This window comes from Dendrobates tinctorius, unplaced genomic scaffold (genome assembly GCF_039654945.1).
Source record: "Dendrobates tinctorius isolate UK_male_01 unplaced genomic scaffold, ASM3965494v1 ptg000063l, whole genome shotgun sequence".
Taxonomy (NCBI): domain Eukaryota; kingdom Metazoa; phylum Chordata; class Amphibia; order Anura; family Dendrobatidae; genus Dendrobates; species Dendrobates tinctorius.
Window position 1 is genome coordinate 13,520,799 of NW_027361731.1, and position 16,205 is coordinate 13,537,003.

Sequence of the window (16,205 nt, forward strand, 5' to 3'; positions counted from 1 at the left end):
TGTAGACGGCTGTGAAGGTCTTGTGCTCAGTCTTGTTTTATCCACCAGTATTATATGTTTTATACTTGTGTAATGAGAACGGTGGAGATGGCAGGATTAGAGCTGATCATAGATGGGACTTCTCCATCTGTCTGTGACTTTTACAATATTTGTTTCAGGGTGAAGATCTGACCCATATTAATGCTACAGAGACATATGTGAGGGGTGATGAGCGGTGTAAAGAGGAGATTCCTACATATGACTACCCAGGTGAGTAGTGACCACTAAATGCAGAGAAGTCACAGATTCTTCTCAGTAATTCGACTGTGACTGCTTTATCCGTCGTGTAGTCCGGCAGTATTACAATCATGTGATCACCATTTTGCCTCTAGACCACAACATTTTCCTCCTCCCAAAACTGTTCAAATGACTCTAGGTATTGAAGCCCTTTGTTAAAGAATTTACAACTTTGGAGGCTCCACCCTCTGAGATTAGAAGAAGCTGACCGTTACTTGTCCAGGTCTGTGAACTACAAAGTAAAATGACAGCGTTCATAGAATGTGTTGACAAGTTAGAAAATCACTTGAAGAAAATTATGACGACTGATAAGAGAAAGCGGAGGGTAATGATGCTGTTGGCTTCCTAGAACACTGATATCTTATTGGATGAATCTCCCTTCTCTCCCTTCTGTGCTGCTGAATGTGCTCATATGGTCCCTACAAGACCAGGTCCAATATTTCTGGCCAAACTTCACTTTTATGATCGACAACATTAAATGTGCAGTGAGGGGCAAGTGTAAATTTCTGTACATTAACAACAGAGTTTCCCTTTATCATGACATAGTAACATAGTTAGCAAGGCCGAAAAAAGACATTTGTCCATCCAGTTCAGCCTATATTCCATCAGAATAAATCCTCAGATCTAAGTCCTTCTAAAGAACCTAATAACTATAAGATACTATATTGTTATGCTCCAGGAAGACATCCAGGCCTCTTTTCAACTCCCTCAACTAAGATCGCCATCACCACCTCCACAGGCAAGGAATTCCATATTCTCACTGCCCTAACAGTAAAGAATCCTCTTCTGTTAGTGGAAAAACCTTCTCTCCTCCAGACGCAGAGAATGCCCCCTTGTGACCGTCACATTCCTTCCTTCTTTGGTGTAAACAGATCCTCGGAGAGATATTTGTATAGTCTCCATATACTGTATACTTATACATGGTTATTAGATCACCTCTCAGTTGTCTTTTTTTCTAGACTAAATAATCCTAATTTTGCTAATCTCTCTGGGTATTGTAGTTCTCCCATCCCCTTTATTAATTTTGTTGCCCTCCTTTGCATTCGCTCTAGTTCCATTATAACTTCCCTGAGCATCGGTGCCCAAAACTGTACACAGTACACCATGTGCGGTCTAACCGGGGATTTGTACAGAGGCAGTATAATGCTCTCATCATATGTATTCAGACCTCTTTTTATGCACCCCATGATCCTGTTTGCCTTGGCAGCCGCTGCCTGGCACTGGCTGCTCCAGGTAAGTTTATCATTAACTAGGATCCCCAAGTCCTTCTCCATGTCAGATTTACCCAGTGGTTTCCCGTTAAGTGTGTAATGGTGATATTGATTCACTCCATGTCATTAATTCCATTATGCTTTCAATCCTAAATAATTCAGATTACTGCACAATCTCTCCTGAAATGTGGAGCACTAACACTTTTCCCTACTCTTCTGGTCAGGACTCATAGTAGCTCCAATGGTCCACCATAAATGAGATCAAGTCCGGTTTAACGTTGGCGTATTCCCCTTATACATAAACGTTGTTGTTGGAGATGTAACATGTTTTGGGTTTTTTTTCCCGTTTTTTTATTTTGTATGATTTGTTTTGGGATTTCCCTGCTTCACTTAAGGGCCTGTCACACTAAGAGATATCGCTAGCAATATCGCTATAACTAGTGACGTTATAGCGATATTGCTAGCGATATCGCTGTGTCTGATACCTACGACCGGCTCCCCCGCTGATTATCGCTGATCGCGCGAGAACAGGCTGGACTGTTTCTCGTCGGTCACTTCCTGCGGCGCTTCCTGCTGTGAGGACGAGCGACGCGTGGAGCCGGGCGGGAGGACGCAGGATCGCTTGGTGTGACAGGTAAGTAGCGACCCCCGTCCCCAGCGATGTCGCTAGTGAGATCTGCCTGAGTGGCAGCTCACTAGCGACCACTTAGCGATGTACCAGCGATCCTGACCGCGTCATATCGCTGGTCGGGATCGCTGGTACATCGCTAAGTGTGACCTGTGCTTTACTGTATGTGAGTCTGCAAATGCCTGGTAGTCTTTAACAAAAGGTCTCCATTATCTGTTTCAAATGCCCAAGATCTAAATTTAAGACACCTCAGATTTACACTGTCATAAACGTTCTCCTTCAATGTCCAACATTTCTTCAAGAAACACATTTGACAGATTAGATTACCAAGAGCCACCAAGTCCTATACTCTTAATTACTCCAGAGAGGTTTCACCACTAGTTACTCATTTTTTATTTTTTTTGCTAAAGAAGACTGTTTAGCTTGTTCATTTCAGTAGATGTGTTATTGTCTGTACTCACAGTTTTGCCCATCACCCTTCAACTTTTTTAACCAGGAAGCAAATACACAAGCCGGGATCTGAGCAGAGAGGTCTGAAGCAGAGGAGAACAAGGCTGTATCTTGCAGCTTCTAGAAATGTAATTTAATGTGCTTTGAGCTTTAGTAGCGTGTGGTGCTTTCCAGTTGGCTGAAGCAGGAATTGGATTGCTTCAGCTGGACAGCCCACACACCCATACTGTCAGACTGGATGGTACTACTGGTCCCAGGCACCCTAATCTTAGTGGCTGGACAGAGCCTGCACCACCCAGAGGTTCCAAAGTCTTGTCGATCACCAGCGCTGCCTGCAGAATAAATAAGATGATGCCTGGTGACAGAAGCAGACGTCGCAAGAGAAGATCCCAGAAAAGATAGGACACACCATTTGCAAAAGCACTAATATGAGAAAATGGCAGAAAACCAGAGCGGTAGAAATCCCCTTAAATCCCCTTTTTTTTTTTTTTTTTTTTTTCTCTATTTTTTCTATTTTTCCTTTCTCTTTTTTATTGTTACTCCAAAGGACATTGCACTATGGAAAACCATAAGAGGACCTGGACCATCGATGGACTTTTTACCTTGTTTTTACTTGGATCTATTGTGTTGGGAAATCCAGGAACTGAAAAAGACCCTATTGTCTACTCCAGAGAAGCTATACTGCTGCTTAGGGATACAGCAAGGCAGCATGCTGCTAATAGACCAGAGGACATTCTACCAGAAATAAGGAGGACTAAGAGAAGAGGTTGCAGAGCTGGAGCCCTCAGGAATGCTAGAAGAAGGCGCTATAGACCTGCTCTTCCCTCCGTCATTATGGGCAATGAGAGGTCACTCGGGAATAAGATGGACGAACTGTCGGAGCTGACCAGACATCATCGGGAATTAAGGGAGTGCAGTAAGTTGCTGTTTACAGAGACCTGGCTCACCGAAGGTACTTCGGACACTGTTGTCTCGTTGGATGGCTTTAAACTCATTCGCGCGGACGGGACAAGGGAGAGCGGTAAGAGGAAAGGGGGAGGGCTGGCGATATTTGTGAATGATAGATGGTGTGACTCTAGGCACATCGTGGTCAAAGAGCAAACATGCTGTAAGGACATTGAGCTATTAGCTGTGGGCATGAGACCTTTTTATTTACCGAGGGAACTATCGCATGTAATCATCATAGCTGCATATGTCCCCCCTTCTGTGAAAGCTGATGCCGCCACTGAGGTCCTACAAGCCACAGTGAGCATGATGCAGTGCCTTCACCCCCAAGCACTCCTTCTGGTTTCGGTAGACTTCAATCATGTGTCTCCAGCATCCATACTACCCAGTTGCACACAGTATGTTACCTGCCTCACTAGAGACAACAAAATATTGGACTTCTTCTTTGCCAATGTGAGAGGGGAATATGCCTCGTCAGCCCTACCGCCCCTTGGAAGATTGGATCACAACCTAGTGCACCTCCAACCCGTGTACAAGCCACTTGTACAGAGAGAACCTGCTGTCACTCGCACAGTGAGGATATGGACTGAGGAGAGTGATGATGCTCTGAGAGACTGCTTTGAAACAACCACTTGGGATGTGTTGCAAGATTCCTATGGTGATGACATGGATGGTCTCACACACTGTATAACGGACTACATTAATTTCTGTGTAGACAACACCGTACCCACAAAAGTAGTGAGGTGCTTCTCTAACAATAAACCATGGATCAGCCCCGGAATAAAGGCTCTTCTCAAAGAGAAGAAGTTGGCCTTCAGATCAGGTGACAAGGGCAGGCTGAGAGAGGTGCAGAAAGATCTGAAGAATCTAATCAGGCAGGGAAAGGCTAATTATAAGAGAAAGATTGAACTTAAATTGTCACAGGAAAGGATTCATGAAGTCTGGGAGGGTCTAAAGTCTATATCTGGGCATAGACAGACTGTCTCCAGGATGGTTGTAGATAAAGAGGGGCTTAATGAACTTAATCTATTCTTTAACAGATTTAATCACACACTGGCTGCTCCTGCCCCTGCATACCATTCACACCTCTCTGCTACAATAACCTCACCCCCTTCTGCAACTTGTCAACTGAGCCAGGGTCTGTTCTTCACAAGTACCCAGGTTGCAAAAGAACTGGATAAGATCAAAGTTTTGAAGGCTGCAGGTCCAACGGCATCAGTGCAAGGCTAATCAAAACCTGCGGGCACCAGCTGAGTGAGATCATTACATAACTGTTCAATATGAGCCCGAGAATAGGTATAGTACCACAACTGTGGAAATTATCGGGTGTGGTACCAGTTCCGAAGAAACCTTATCTGAAAGACCTTAATGACTATAGACCTGTAGCATTGACATCACACCTGATGAAGGTACTAGAGAGATTGGTTCTCACACGTCTCCGTCCTCTAGTGAGCTCGGATATGGACCCTCTCCAGTTTGCCTTCAGGCCGGGCATTGGTGTGGATGATGCCATTATCCACCTTCTAGATAGGACTCTCTCACCTGGAGAAACCTGGGAACACTGTGAGAATAATGTTCTTTGATTTCTCTAGTGCTTTTAATACCATACAGCCAGGTCTACTGAGAGACAAGCTGGGCCTTGTTGGCGTGGACCTCCAACTCTCCACCTGGATCCTTAACTACCTCACGAACCGACCTCAGTTTGTAAAGGTTCGGGACAGTGTGTCAGACACGGTGATCTGCAAAACAGGGGCACCTCAAGGTACAGTTCTTGCCCCTTTTCTCTTCACACTGTACACTGTGGATTTTAAGTGCAACTCATCTAGCTGCTACTTGCAGAAGTATTCTGATGACTCTGCAATAGTAGGCCTCATCACAGGAGGAGATGAAAGAGAGTACAGAGATACTTACCAAGCTTTTGTGGAGTGGTGTCAGAGGAACCACCTTAGGATTAATTCCGGGAAGACCAAGGAATTGGTGGTGGACTTTCGCAAGGGAAAAAATCCACCAGTAGTGGTGAACATTCAGGGAAATGACATTGAGATAGTCGACACCTATAAGTACCTTGGTGTGATCCTCAATAATAAGCTTGACTGGGCCCATCACTTGGATGCAGTGTATAGGAAGGGCCAAAGTAGGCTTTATCTGCTCAGAAGGCTGAGAGCCTTCGGAGTTAGGGGGGCACTCCTTGCATCCTTCTTCAACTTTGTTGTGGCATCAGTCATCTTCTTTGGTGTGGCGTGCTGGGGTAGTGGCATATCAACCAGGGACAGGAATAGGCTGGACAAACTGATTAGAAGGGCCAGCTCTGTCCTGGGATGCCCCCTTGATCCAGTTCAGGAAGTAGGCGACAGGAGGATACTGGCCAAGGTGAGCTACATGGTGCAGAATGATTCCCATCCCATGCATGAGACCGTGACAAAGATGTGCAGTACTATCAGTGACCGGCTACTTCATCCTAAATGTGAGAGGGAGCGCTATCGAAAGTCCTTCCTTCCTGCTGCAGTTAGGCTGTATAACCAGCACTGTCCAAAACGGAGAACGACCCAAACAGTGAACTGATAGATCCAAAGTTGTGATAGTCCGGTTGCATCTTTTTTTTCGTATATGTACCTACCTACTGTCAATGTAATGCCTTTATGCATCTGTATCTGTACTTGTTCCTGCCTTGCTGCTGTAATGCTCTGAATTTCCCCATGATGGGACGATTAAAGGATTATCTTAAAGTGACTCCATTTGGAAAATTATAACCCTCAATGAATTAATCTATAGGAGAAGAGACTATTTAGACTCCGCAATCACTTTTGTGAAATTGCACATTTGCCATTGCCATTTTATAACCCAACACACAGTGCCCAGATTGTGCTCCAGGAGACATGTACAGAATAAATTAAGTGGGCTATTCTCACTATGGTAATACCAAATACATGGATGCTAATTGTGGTTTGGACACACTGTGAGGCTCAGAAGCGAGGGGGAGATTTGACTTTGGGATAGCGGATATTGCTTGATTGGTTTATGAAACTCCTGTTGCTTTCCAAGACCCTTTTGAAAAACTAATAATGTGGAAACTTGTGTTTTATTGATCACCCACGACAGCACCATGAAAGAGGGGATCCACCCACCAAGGACAGGAAACCTGCAAGTTCAAATGGGCGGCACCTCTCCCTCGAATCATTTGTTTTTTTTTTTGTCCTTGATGAGGGAACCTGTGCAGGCTTACCTGTGAAGAAATAAAAGATGGAAATTTCCTTCCCAGTCCTGGCCAGCCGACTTAGGCAGCAATTCCTTCTCTGGCTTGGCCGTCGCAGGATGCCCGGAAGCGCCATTTGGGTCCAAGGGGTCTTTATATTTGAGCGGGCGTGAGGTGAGCAGCGTCCCCTGACGGGATGGATGGCTCTGGCTTGGCTGAAGTGAGCATAGATGGTGGCTTACCCTGTTCTGGAATCCCCACAATGAAGTGCAGCGTGGACGAAACTGGAAGTGCCGACCTGGAGTTAGGAGCGGTGACACAGCCGGGGGACACGGCTGATGACGTCCTAAGGACGTGCCCGGTGACGTGACAGGTAACGCACCCAGGGGGCAACCGCACTGGAGAATCGCACCGGAAGTTGTGTGAATGATACAGAAGGCGCTCCCTGCTGGAGGGGGAGTGTCAGACAGGAGCCAGACGATTGGAAAATGCAGGGAGTACCGATGACCACAGGTGCCAGTATTAACATAAACTGGCACATTTTCTCAGTAATTCCTAGCTCTCCTCAGCATAGAGACAAATTTGGAGCAGCAGCAGCCACTACAGCAGCAGCATGGGAAGCCTCAGGAGCGAGTGGAGCTTTGTCGTCCCCATGTCAGTAGAGGGGGCAGCCGGACCATGGAGAGATGGTGATCAGCTAGAGAGAGTAGGTTCAGTCAGTGAAGTTCCAGCAAGGTGGACGAATCGCAGCCTCCAAGGATGATCTCCCAGCTGAGACATGTCCGTCCTTTAAACCTGTACCATTTGAAAGATCACTTTGTAATGTGATTTCCCTTCTTTCTTGACTTTTATTGCCAAGGGATGTGCTCTGTGTAAGACTTTATTGCCCTACTCCTGTCAGAAGAGGCTCTGTCAATCCTGTATAGAGAAGACAGTGACGAAAGAGACCTCTAGCTTCACCACCGGCTAAAGGGTCATCGTAAAAGAGACTGCAGAGTCCTTTACATCCCTCTCTTAGAAAGACGTATAGAAAGGGAAGAAGGATAGAAGGGTTAGAGAGGCCTCCCTGATATCTGACATTTACTTTAAATCAGGCTACGGTGCTAACTCGGGTGGGGTGCTTCATCCTCACTGACCTCGTTATCAGATAGTGGGTCAGGGCGCCTTTGTTTTACTCTTGAAGTGGTTAGGCTAGTGAAATCAATCAAATCCACTATGGGCATTATGGACACTATGCCTGAGAAGTCAGTTCAGGATATAATGTTTCGAGGCCTAGACCAGACGAAACTAAGATCCTTCCCACTGAATGAAAACATCAGTGCTTTAGTGCAAAAAAATGGAAGAGGCCAGAAAGGAAGGGCTCCCACCACCTTCTTTCAAGAGAAAATACCCCTTTAACAAGCAGTCTTCATTGTTACGGGTCTAAGCCCCTAAACTAGACGTAGCAATAACCAAGGATTCCAAAAGGGCTTCTATGCCCTTTGATGATATGGGGTCATTCAGGGATTCTGTGGATTGAAAAGTGGACACCTTTCTTAAGGGGACTTGGGAGACATCTGCTGGTGCCCTGAAACTGGCAGTAGCAGTGACCTGCACGGCCAGGTCCCTGGTGATTCGGATGGATAGATTGGGTTCCCAGTTAAAGGACAAAGTGGCAAGGGATGACATCTTGGCCACCATTTTGCTCATGCAGGGGGCAACGGCTTTCCTGTCGGATGTGTCAGGGGACTCTATAAGGTTGGCAGCAAGGTTGGCGCCCCTTCCAATGTAGCCAGTAGTGCTTTATGGCTGAAATGCTGGCTGGAGGACATCCAGGTCAAGTCGAGGCTGGGTTCCATATCTTCTGAGGGTAAATATTTCTCTGGCCTGGATGAGATCATAGAGAAGGCAGGAGATGCCGAGAAGGGATTCCTCAGTCTCTGTCTCTAACTACAACCAATCCTTGTGCAAAAGGAAGACTGTCCAAAGGAGGCCTTTCAAGGAGCAGGACAAATGGGAAAATCACAGAAGAAAAGGTAAAGGCCTCATGTTCGGAACCTCTTCCCAGGAGGACAGAAAATCAGGTCAATGACTCCCAGCCCAGGTAGGGGGAAGACTTTCCTTAGGGTACCGTTACACCTAGCGATGCACCAGCGATATGACGCGGTCAGGATTGCTGGTGCATCGCTAGGTGGTCGCTAGTGAGCTGCCACACAGGCAGATCTCACCAGCGACATCGCTGGGGACGGGGGTCGCTACTTACCTGTCAGACGCGGCAATCCTGCGTCCTCCCGCCCGGCTCCACGCCTTGCTCGTCGGCGCCACAGGAAGCGCAGCAGGAAGTGGCCGACGAGGAATGGTCCAGCAGCTTCTCGCGCGATCAGCGATAACCAGCGGGGGAGCCGGTCGGAGGTAAGTATCACATGCAGCGATATCGCTAGCAATATCGCTGCAATGTCACCAAATCGGTGACTTTACAGCGATATTGGTAGCGATATCGCAGTGTGTAACGGGGGCTTTAGTCTTCCATGTATGGGAGGACATTTCAACCATTGTCTGGATCCTTGACCTAATTTGGTCAGTATTGAGATTAGATATCTTGTTGGTTCCACAGGGATGATTTGTGTTGACACCTCGTTCTTCCCAGAATTGGAACAAGAGAGACACAGGTTCTTGGCTTAGTTCAGAAAGCTGTCCTTCTCGAAGTCCTAGAGTCTGAAAGAGGAAGGGGTTTCTACTCCCCTGTCTTTCTAATAACCAAGCCAGACAACTCCTGCAGAATGATCGTTAATCTGAAGGCACTAAACAAATCCCTGAAGGTGCAGTCCTTTAAAATGGAATCCATTAGATCAGCAATAAAGTTGCTGTTTCCCGGTTGTTTCATGGCAGTCTTGGATTTTACAGATACATCTAATTGGGTGCCCATACACATGGAACATCAGAGATACCTTAGAGTTGCATTAGCCACTGATGGGGTGGTTAGGCACTTTCAGTTTAAAGCCCTCCAATTTGGGCTGGCGGTAGCTCCAGGGTCTTCACAAAGTTGGTTGCAGAACTATTGGTTCTTATTCAGAAAAAAGATGTCTTGATCATTCCATACCTGGATTATTTCCTGGTAGTAGGTAACTCACCAGTGTAGGAATCAGCTAGAAGTGGTGACTGTTACCCTAGAGGGCCTGGGCTGGTTACTAAATTTAAAAAGTCACCTCCATGTCCCTTAGTAGGGCATTGTCTATCCTGAGTACTTTGACATCATGCTTTCCGGCAGTTCTTTGGGCCCAATTCTATTCCAGAATTCTGCAGTGGGTTGTGTTACATAATGAATCTTCTCTTGGGAGGCACATGAAAGACAGGATGACACTATCCCCATGGGCAGTACAATCTCTTCGGTGGTGGTTGAATGAATCACACCTGTCCAGGGAGGTCCCTGGGTTGTGGATGTCACACAAATTGTCACCATGGATGTGAGCCTGACGGGATGAAGGGATCATCTAGGAAGAGAGGTAGTCCATGGAGTATGGACCAGGAATGAGAAAACACTGTCAGCAAATGCAAAGGAATTGCTGGGGCAGATTTATTGTATCCCTGCAGGGCCAACATGTTAGGATCCTGGCAGACAATCAAGTGTCACTGGTTTATATAAATCGCCAAAACTTGGATGAAGGTGTCAGAGCTGTTATTTCAGCTTGCAGAGGGCCATTGTCTCTCCCTGACTGCTCTTCATATAAAAGGGAAGGAAAACACTTTAAGCTGCAATCTTCTAGGACAAGGAGTGGGAGCTGAGTCAGGACATCTTCAATCAGACAGTTCTGACGTGGGATCTCCCAGTCAAAACCTTTTTTGCAAGCAGACTAAACAGAAAGCTAAAGGTCTTTTGTTCCCTGTAACACAGGGAGGCTCCCCTAGTAGTAGACGCATTCCTGATCTTGTGAGACCTCAGCCTGACATTGGCGTTTCCTTCAATAGCCCGGATCCTGATAGTCATCAGAAAAATCAGGTAGGGCAGAGCAAGGATTGTGTTGAATGCCCATTCCTGGCTCAAAAGACCATGGTTTTCATGGCAAAGAAGGATGTCAATGTCCAATCCATGGGTTCATCCAGAGGTGCCAAAGCTGCCTTCTCAGCGGCCAGTGTTACATCTGCAAGCAGCCAGCCCCCACTTGACAGGAGAGGGTTTTTTCCCAAATCTTGAATCCACTCTGCTTCAGAGTAGGAAAGCAGTCATGGCCAGGATATATGCTAGGACTTGGAGAGAGTTTTTATACTCTTTAAGTTCTAGGGTCGAAGATGGGCCACCGGTAGGGAAGATCTTGGAATTATTTCAGAAAGGCCTTAAATTAGGTTTGTACCTCAGTACCATAAAAGTGTACGTAGCAGCTCTCGGGTCTTTGTACAGCTGTGATGTGGCCGGTGCTTCTTGGGTTTCATGATTTATTAAAAGCATCATTAAGATCTAGGTCCATTTCTAAGGTAAACTTTGTACGGTGGGACTTAAATCTGGTCCTGACAGCCTTAACGGACGCTCCTTTTGAAACCATGGAATCGGCATTCCTGAAGGTTCTTTAGCTTAAAACAGCTCTGCTGGTAGCATTGACATCAGCCAGAAGTGTCAGTGATATTCATGCTCTTTCTATAGCCCCACACTTCACCCAAATCATAGACAATAGGGTAATTATTAAGCTCGATCCAGCCTACCTCCCCTCCTTTTGTTCCAATTTGAAGAACCAGTAGGACTAAAAACTGCATAGTTTGGTTATTAGGAGATGTGTAATTAGATACCTGTCTGCTATGAAAGACTGAAAAAACAATAGGTCATGGTTCTTATCCCTCCAGAGTTTTTGGAAAAGGTGTAAAGCATCAAAACCCACACTTGCTAGCTGGGTTAGAGAGGCCATTTCTCTAACTTAACAAGTGGCAAGGTGGCACCATAACATCTAAAGGCTCATTCAACTTGGACCGTGGCATCCTCCTGGGCGTAGAGGTTGGACGACCCGATAGACAGATGTAAGTGCTAGGCAAGGCGGGTTTCCAGGAGTGGACCCTCTGAACTGTGGCACCGAGGGGCCCCGGGCAAGCAACCTGGTGGGACCGACCCCTATGCAGGGACCGTTAGGAGCAGGCCCAGGGGTTTGAATGCCACGGCAGCCGAAACCAAGAGGGGCGGCTCGGAATGGACTGGAGTGAGACGGCAGGAATTAGGCACGGGTGGGCAGGACCGGAGTAGGACTGCAGGAACAGGCACGGGTAGGCAGGACCGGAGTAGGCCTGCAGGAACAGGCACGAGTAGGCACAGGTAGGCAGGACCGGAGTAGGACTGCAGGAACAGGCACGGGTAGGCAGGACCGGAGTAGGACTGCAGGAACAGGCACGGGTAGGCAGGACCGGAGTAGGACTGCAGGAACAGGCACGGGTAGGCAGGACCGGAATAGGACTGCAGGAAAAGGCACGGGTAGGCAGGACCGGAGTAGGACTGCAGGAACAGGCACGGGTAGGCAGGATCGGAGTAGGACTGCAGGAACAGGCACGGGTAGGCAGGATCGGAGTAGGACTGCAGGAACAGGCACGTTTAGTCACGGGTGCCTAGAGCTGACTACACATCAACGATCAGGCGCCTCCATTATAGGAGGGCGGCCTGATATAGCCGAGGATCTGCCCTCATTGGTCCGGCGGCGCTACCGGGTCAGGGCACTGCCGGAGTATAAGACCAGGCGGGGAGGGCCGGCCGCGGCCTATGGCACATGCGCAGGGCTCGCAGTGACGTCACAGGCCGCGGGCCGGTCAGAAGATGACGCCGCCGCCGACGGAGAAGGGAGAGAGGCTGCGGCGCAGGGAGGTAAGTATAGGAGCGCGCAGCGGGGGCCGTGGCAGGGCGCGCGACGGAGGCTGTAACAGTAAGACAGCAACCTGTTCCTCTTTCTACCTTCCATAGGCACTATAGACTGGATATGGGTGCATCCTCCAACCTCACCTTTGGGAGAAGGGTGATCCAGGTGCTGGACCAACCCTAGATTTATTATATTTATCTGTAAATCTCTCGTGGTGGTGTAATGAGTGATCGATAAAGTCTTAGTTGCATACCGGTAGCAGGATTTTTCCATACCCCATGACCCTTATATTCCCTTCTATTATGTGTGGGTGAGCACTCCTTTCTCTTTCTCTAGCTTTGTGTTTCCACACCTTTTAGTTTATTAGGTGGTGTTAGTTGTTTTATGTTTTTATTTTAATAACTTTTGGAGGTCTCATGTTGTTTGATCCAACTTATGCAAGGGAGAAGTTCCGCCTTTTTAGCCTGTAGGTTTCCTGTCCTTGGTGAGCGGATCCCCTCTCTTGTGCTATCATGGGTTTATAAAAATCCTGTTACCCGTCAAACTAAGACTTTTTTCAAGTCCTCACTCAAGGACCTGAGTGGTGACTTGTTTTTTTACGAGAGGAATAGAAGATTTTATTAGTGTTATTTTTGCCTACATTACTTTGTTTGGTGTCTTTTTATTCCAAAATTTGGGAGGCAGAATTAAAAAACAGTTGAACACCACGCTCCACTGGTTTATCCTATGAAGTTTTCTATTAGACTGTGAACTGGCATTGTCTTGGTGAATAATTGAATATTTTTTACATAACCATTTTTACTGAACGTTTAAGTAGAAATGCTAAAAATATAAAATTCAAAACTTTTTTTATTTAATAATTGGTTTTATTCTTGGCAGATGACTGTACCAGGAGATCAGGGGGACAGCTGACATCATCAATTTTTAAATCCGATGATCTTGAGATCCCACAGGATACAACTGAAATGAATGCCATTACTCCAGATCTACCATCATCTCTTTACAACAACAATCTGTCATCTGATCCTTTGAAACAGGTCCTTTCTTCTGATTCTTTGCCGACTACTAAGGAAAATCAAAGTCACAAACTAAGCATTAAAAAACGAATTGCTCCTAAAGCAAAGAAGTCATTTTCATGTTCAGAATATGGAAATATTTTTCACCACAAAAAGTCTTTGCTTAAACATCAAAAAATTAACACAGTGGAGAATAGATTTTCTTGTTCCAAGTGCGGGAGATGTTTTAACCAGAAATCAGATTTGTTTAAGCACCAGAGAACTCATACAGAGGACAAGCCTTTTTCATGTTCAGAATGTGAGAAATGTTTTAAGCGGAAAGAGCATCTTGATAGGCACCAGAGAGCTCACACAGGGGAGAGGCCTTTTTCTTGTTTAGAATGTGGGAAATGTTTTCTACGGAAAGCCCATCTTGATATTCACCAGACAACCCACCCAGGGGAGAAGCCTTTTTCTTGTTTAGAATGTGGGAAAGGTTTTCTACGGAAAGCCCATCTTGATAATCACCAGAAAACCCACACAGGGGAGAAGCCTTTTTCTTGTTTAGAATGTGGGAAATGTTTTCTACGGAAATACCATCTTGATAATCACCAGAGAACCCACACAGGGGAGAAGCCTTTTTCTTGTTTAGAATGTGGGAAATGTTTTGTACGGAAAGACCATCTTGATAATCACCAGAGAACCCACACAGGGGAGAAGCCTTTTTCTTGTTTAGAATGTGGGAAATGTTTTCTACGGAAATACCTTCTTGATAATCACCAGAGAACCCACACAGGGGAGAAGCCTTTTTCTTGTTCAGAATGTGGGAAATGTTTTGTACAGAAAGCCTCTCTTGATAGTCACCATCGAACCCACACAGGGGAGAAGCCATTTTCATGTTCAGTATGTGAAAAATGTTTTGTTGAGAAATCAGGTCTTAGCAAACATCAGAGAAAGCACACAGCGGAGAAGCCTTTTTACTGTAAAGAATGTGGGAAATGTTTTGCAGAGAGCTCAGTATTTGTTAGGCACCAGAGAATACACACAGTGGAGAAGCCATTTTCATGTTCAGAATGTGGGAAATGTTTTGTCTGGAAATGCCTTCTCAATAGACACCAAAGAACCCACACAGGGCAGAAGCCTTTTTCATGTTAAGAATGTGGAAAATGTTTTGGGCATAAATCATCTCTTCTTAGTCACCAGAAAACTCACACAGGGTAGAAGCCTTTTTTATTTAAGGACTCCTCTTCTCACTCCGGTGCCAATACTGCCTCACCTCAAAGTGGAAAAAGAAGCAATCTTATCCCTCATGATGCCTGACAACTCACGCCTGTAAGTTCTGCACCATCTTCTCCTCTCAATGTCGGCCTCACAAGAAAACAGCTCCACCAATCTCCCATGTACTGTCTCTGAAGGTCACATACTGAGCAGTGCTTGCTTCACAGGGAAATTTAACCCCCCCAAGCCACCGGAGATTCTGATATGGGGAACGCCATAATTGATTTGAAACATCATATTGTGTGTTTCCTTACTAATCAAGACATTGAGAAATATATACAGAGGATGGAGACCACATAAACTGAAATATGTTCCCTCACTTCTAGCCTATCACAGCTGACATGGTACATAGATTACAGAATGATGTCGTACAAGTCTTGGGCCATCAAAATGTTCATAAACAGTAGATCTTCACAGCTAGCAAATAAACAGTCTGTATAATATGGTTGAAGACAAAGAAAATCACAATAATATTCGGGTAAGGGGTATACCTGAAGGCATCAATGCACAAGCGGTTATGCAAACACTGTGGTCATTATTCAATAATATCTCAAAGAGATATCTTGTCCAAAAGACATTATCTGTCACACATTTTTTTTTTCAATGTAAAAGAACCCATTATGAGGAAATCAAGGGAGTTTGGTCTGTGTTGATTGAAATGGAAAACGCATACAATTGCTCACAGATCTATCCTGAATGACACTTCCTAACAAAGCGGTATTGAAGCCAATACTTGATGCCATCTGAGAAAATGGCCTGATGTGCTCCTGGGGGAACAATGTATACTTTTAAAGATCCAAGCGAAACCATTCTATGATACCCTGGACATTCCCAGAATCCATATATGACTGGCCACCTGCTCCACCACTGCCACAGAAAGTTGCAGAAAAAGATTAATGGATCAGGAACTTTATGATGATGCACCCAGATGGGAAAGGAACCTACCAACACCCACCTTTCGTGTTTCCCCTTTTTCCTCATAGATTGTAAGCTTGCGAGCAGGGCCCTCATTCCTCTTAGTATTTGTTATAATCTATGTGATTATTGTTATGCTGTAATGTCTATTGTCTGTACAAATCTCCTCTGAAATGTAAAGTGCTGCGGAATATGTCGGCGCTATAGAAATAAAATTTATTACTATTATTATTATTGTTATTACCAATCATATGAGCTCCTGAAATGAATCTCGTCTTCCCTGATGAGAGAGACAGTTTGCAATTGATTACTTATTTTTTTAAGCATATAATTAGATATAGAAAGATTTTAATGTTCCCCTCTCCCACTTTATAAAATGTCTCGGTTCATATCTTAGAACAGCATATACAGTGGGTACGGAAAGTTTTCAGACCCCTTTAAATTTTTCACTCTTTGTTTCATAGCAGCCATTTGGTACATTCAAAAAAGTTCAATTTTTTCTCATTAATA

General features: G+C 45.5%; 2 protein-coding genes across 3 annotated transcripts in view; one reads left to right on the forward strand and one right to left on the reverse strand.

The window, feature by feature from the left end:
* Positions 1–16,205, reverse strand: part of LOC141094192 (uncharacterized) — a 580,189-nt gene that overhangs the window by 130,592 nt on the left and 433,392 nt on the right. The gene's annotated exons all lie outside the window — the stretch shown is intronic.
* The window catches only part of LOC141093938 (uncharacterized), a 111,510-nt gene that overhangs the window by 13,270 nt on the left and 82,035 nt on the right, over positions 1–16,205 (forward strand). Inside the window, 2 exon segments of the mRNA XM_073579619.1 lie at positions 159–249; positions 13,387–14,669. Coding sequence (XP_073435720.1) covers positions 159–249; positions 13,387–14,669 — 1,374 coding nt within the window.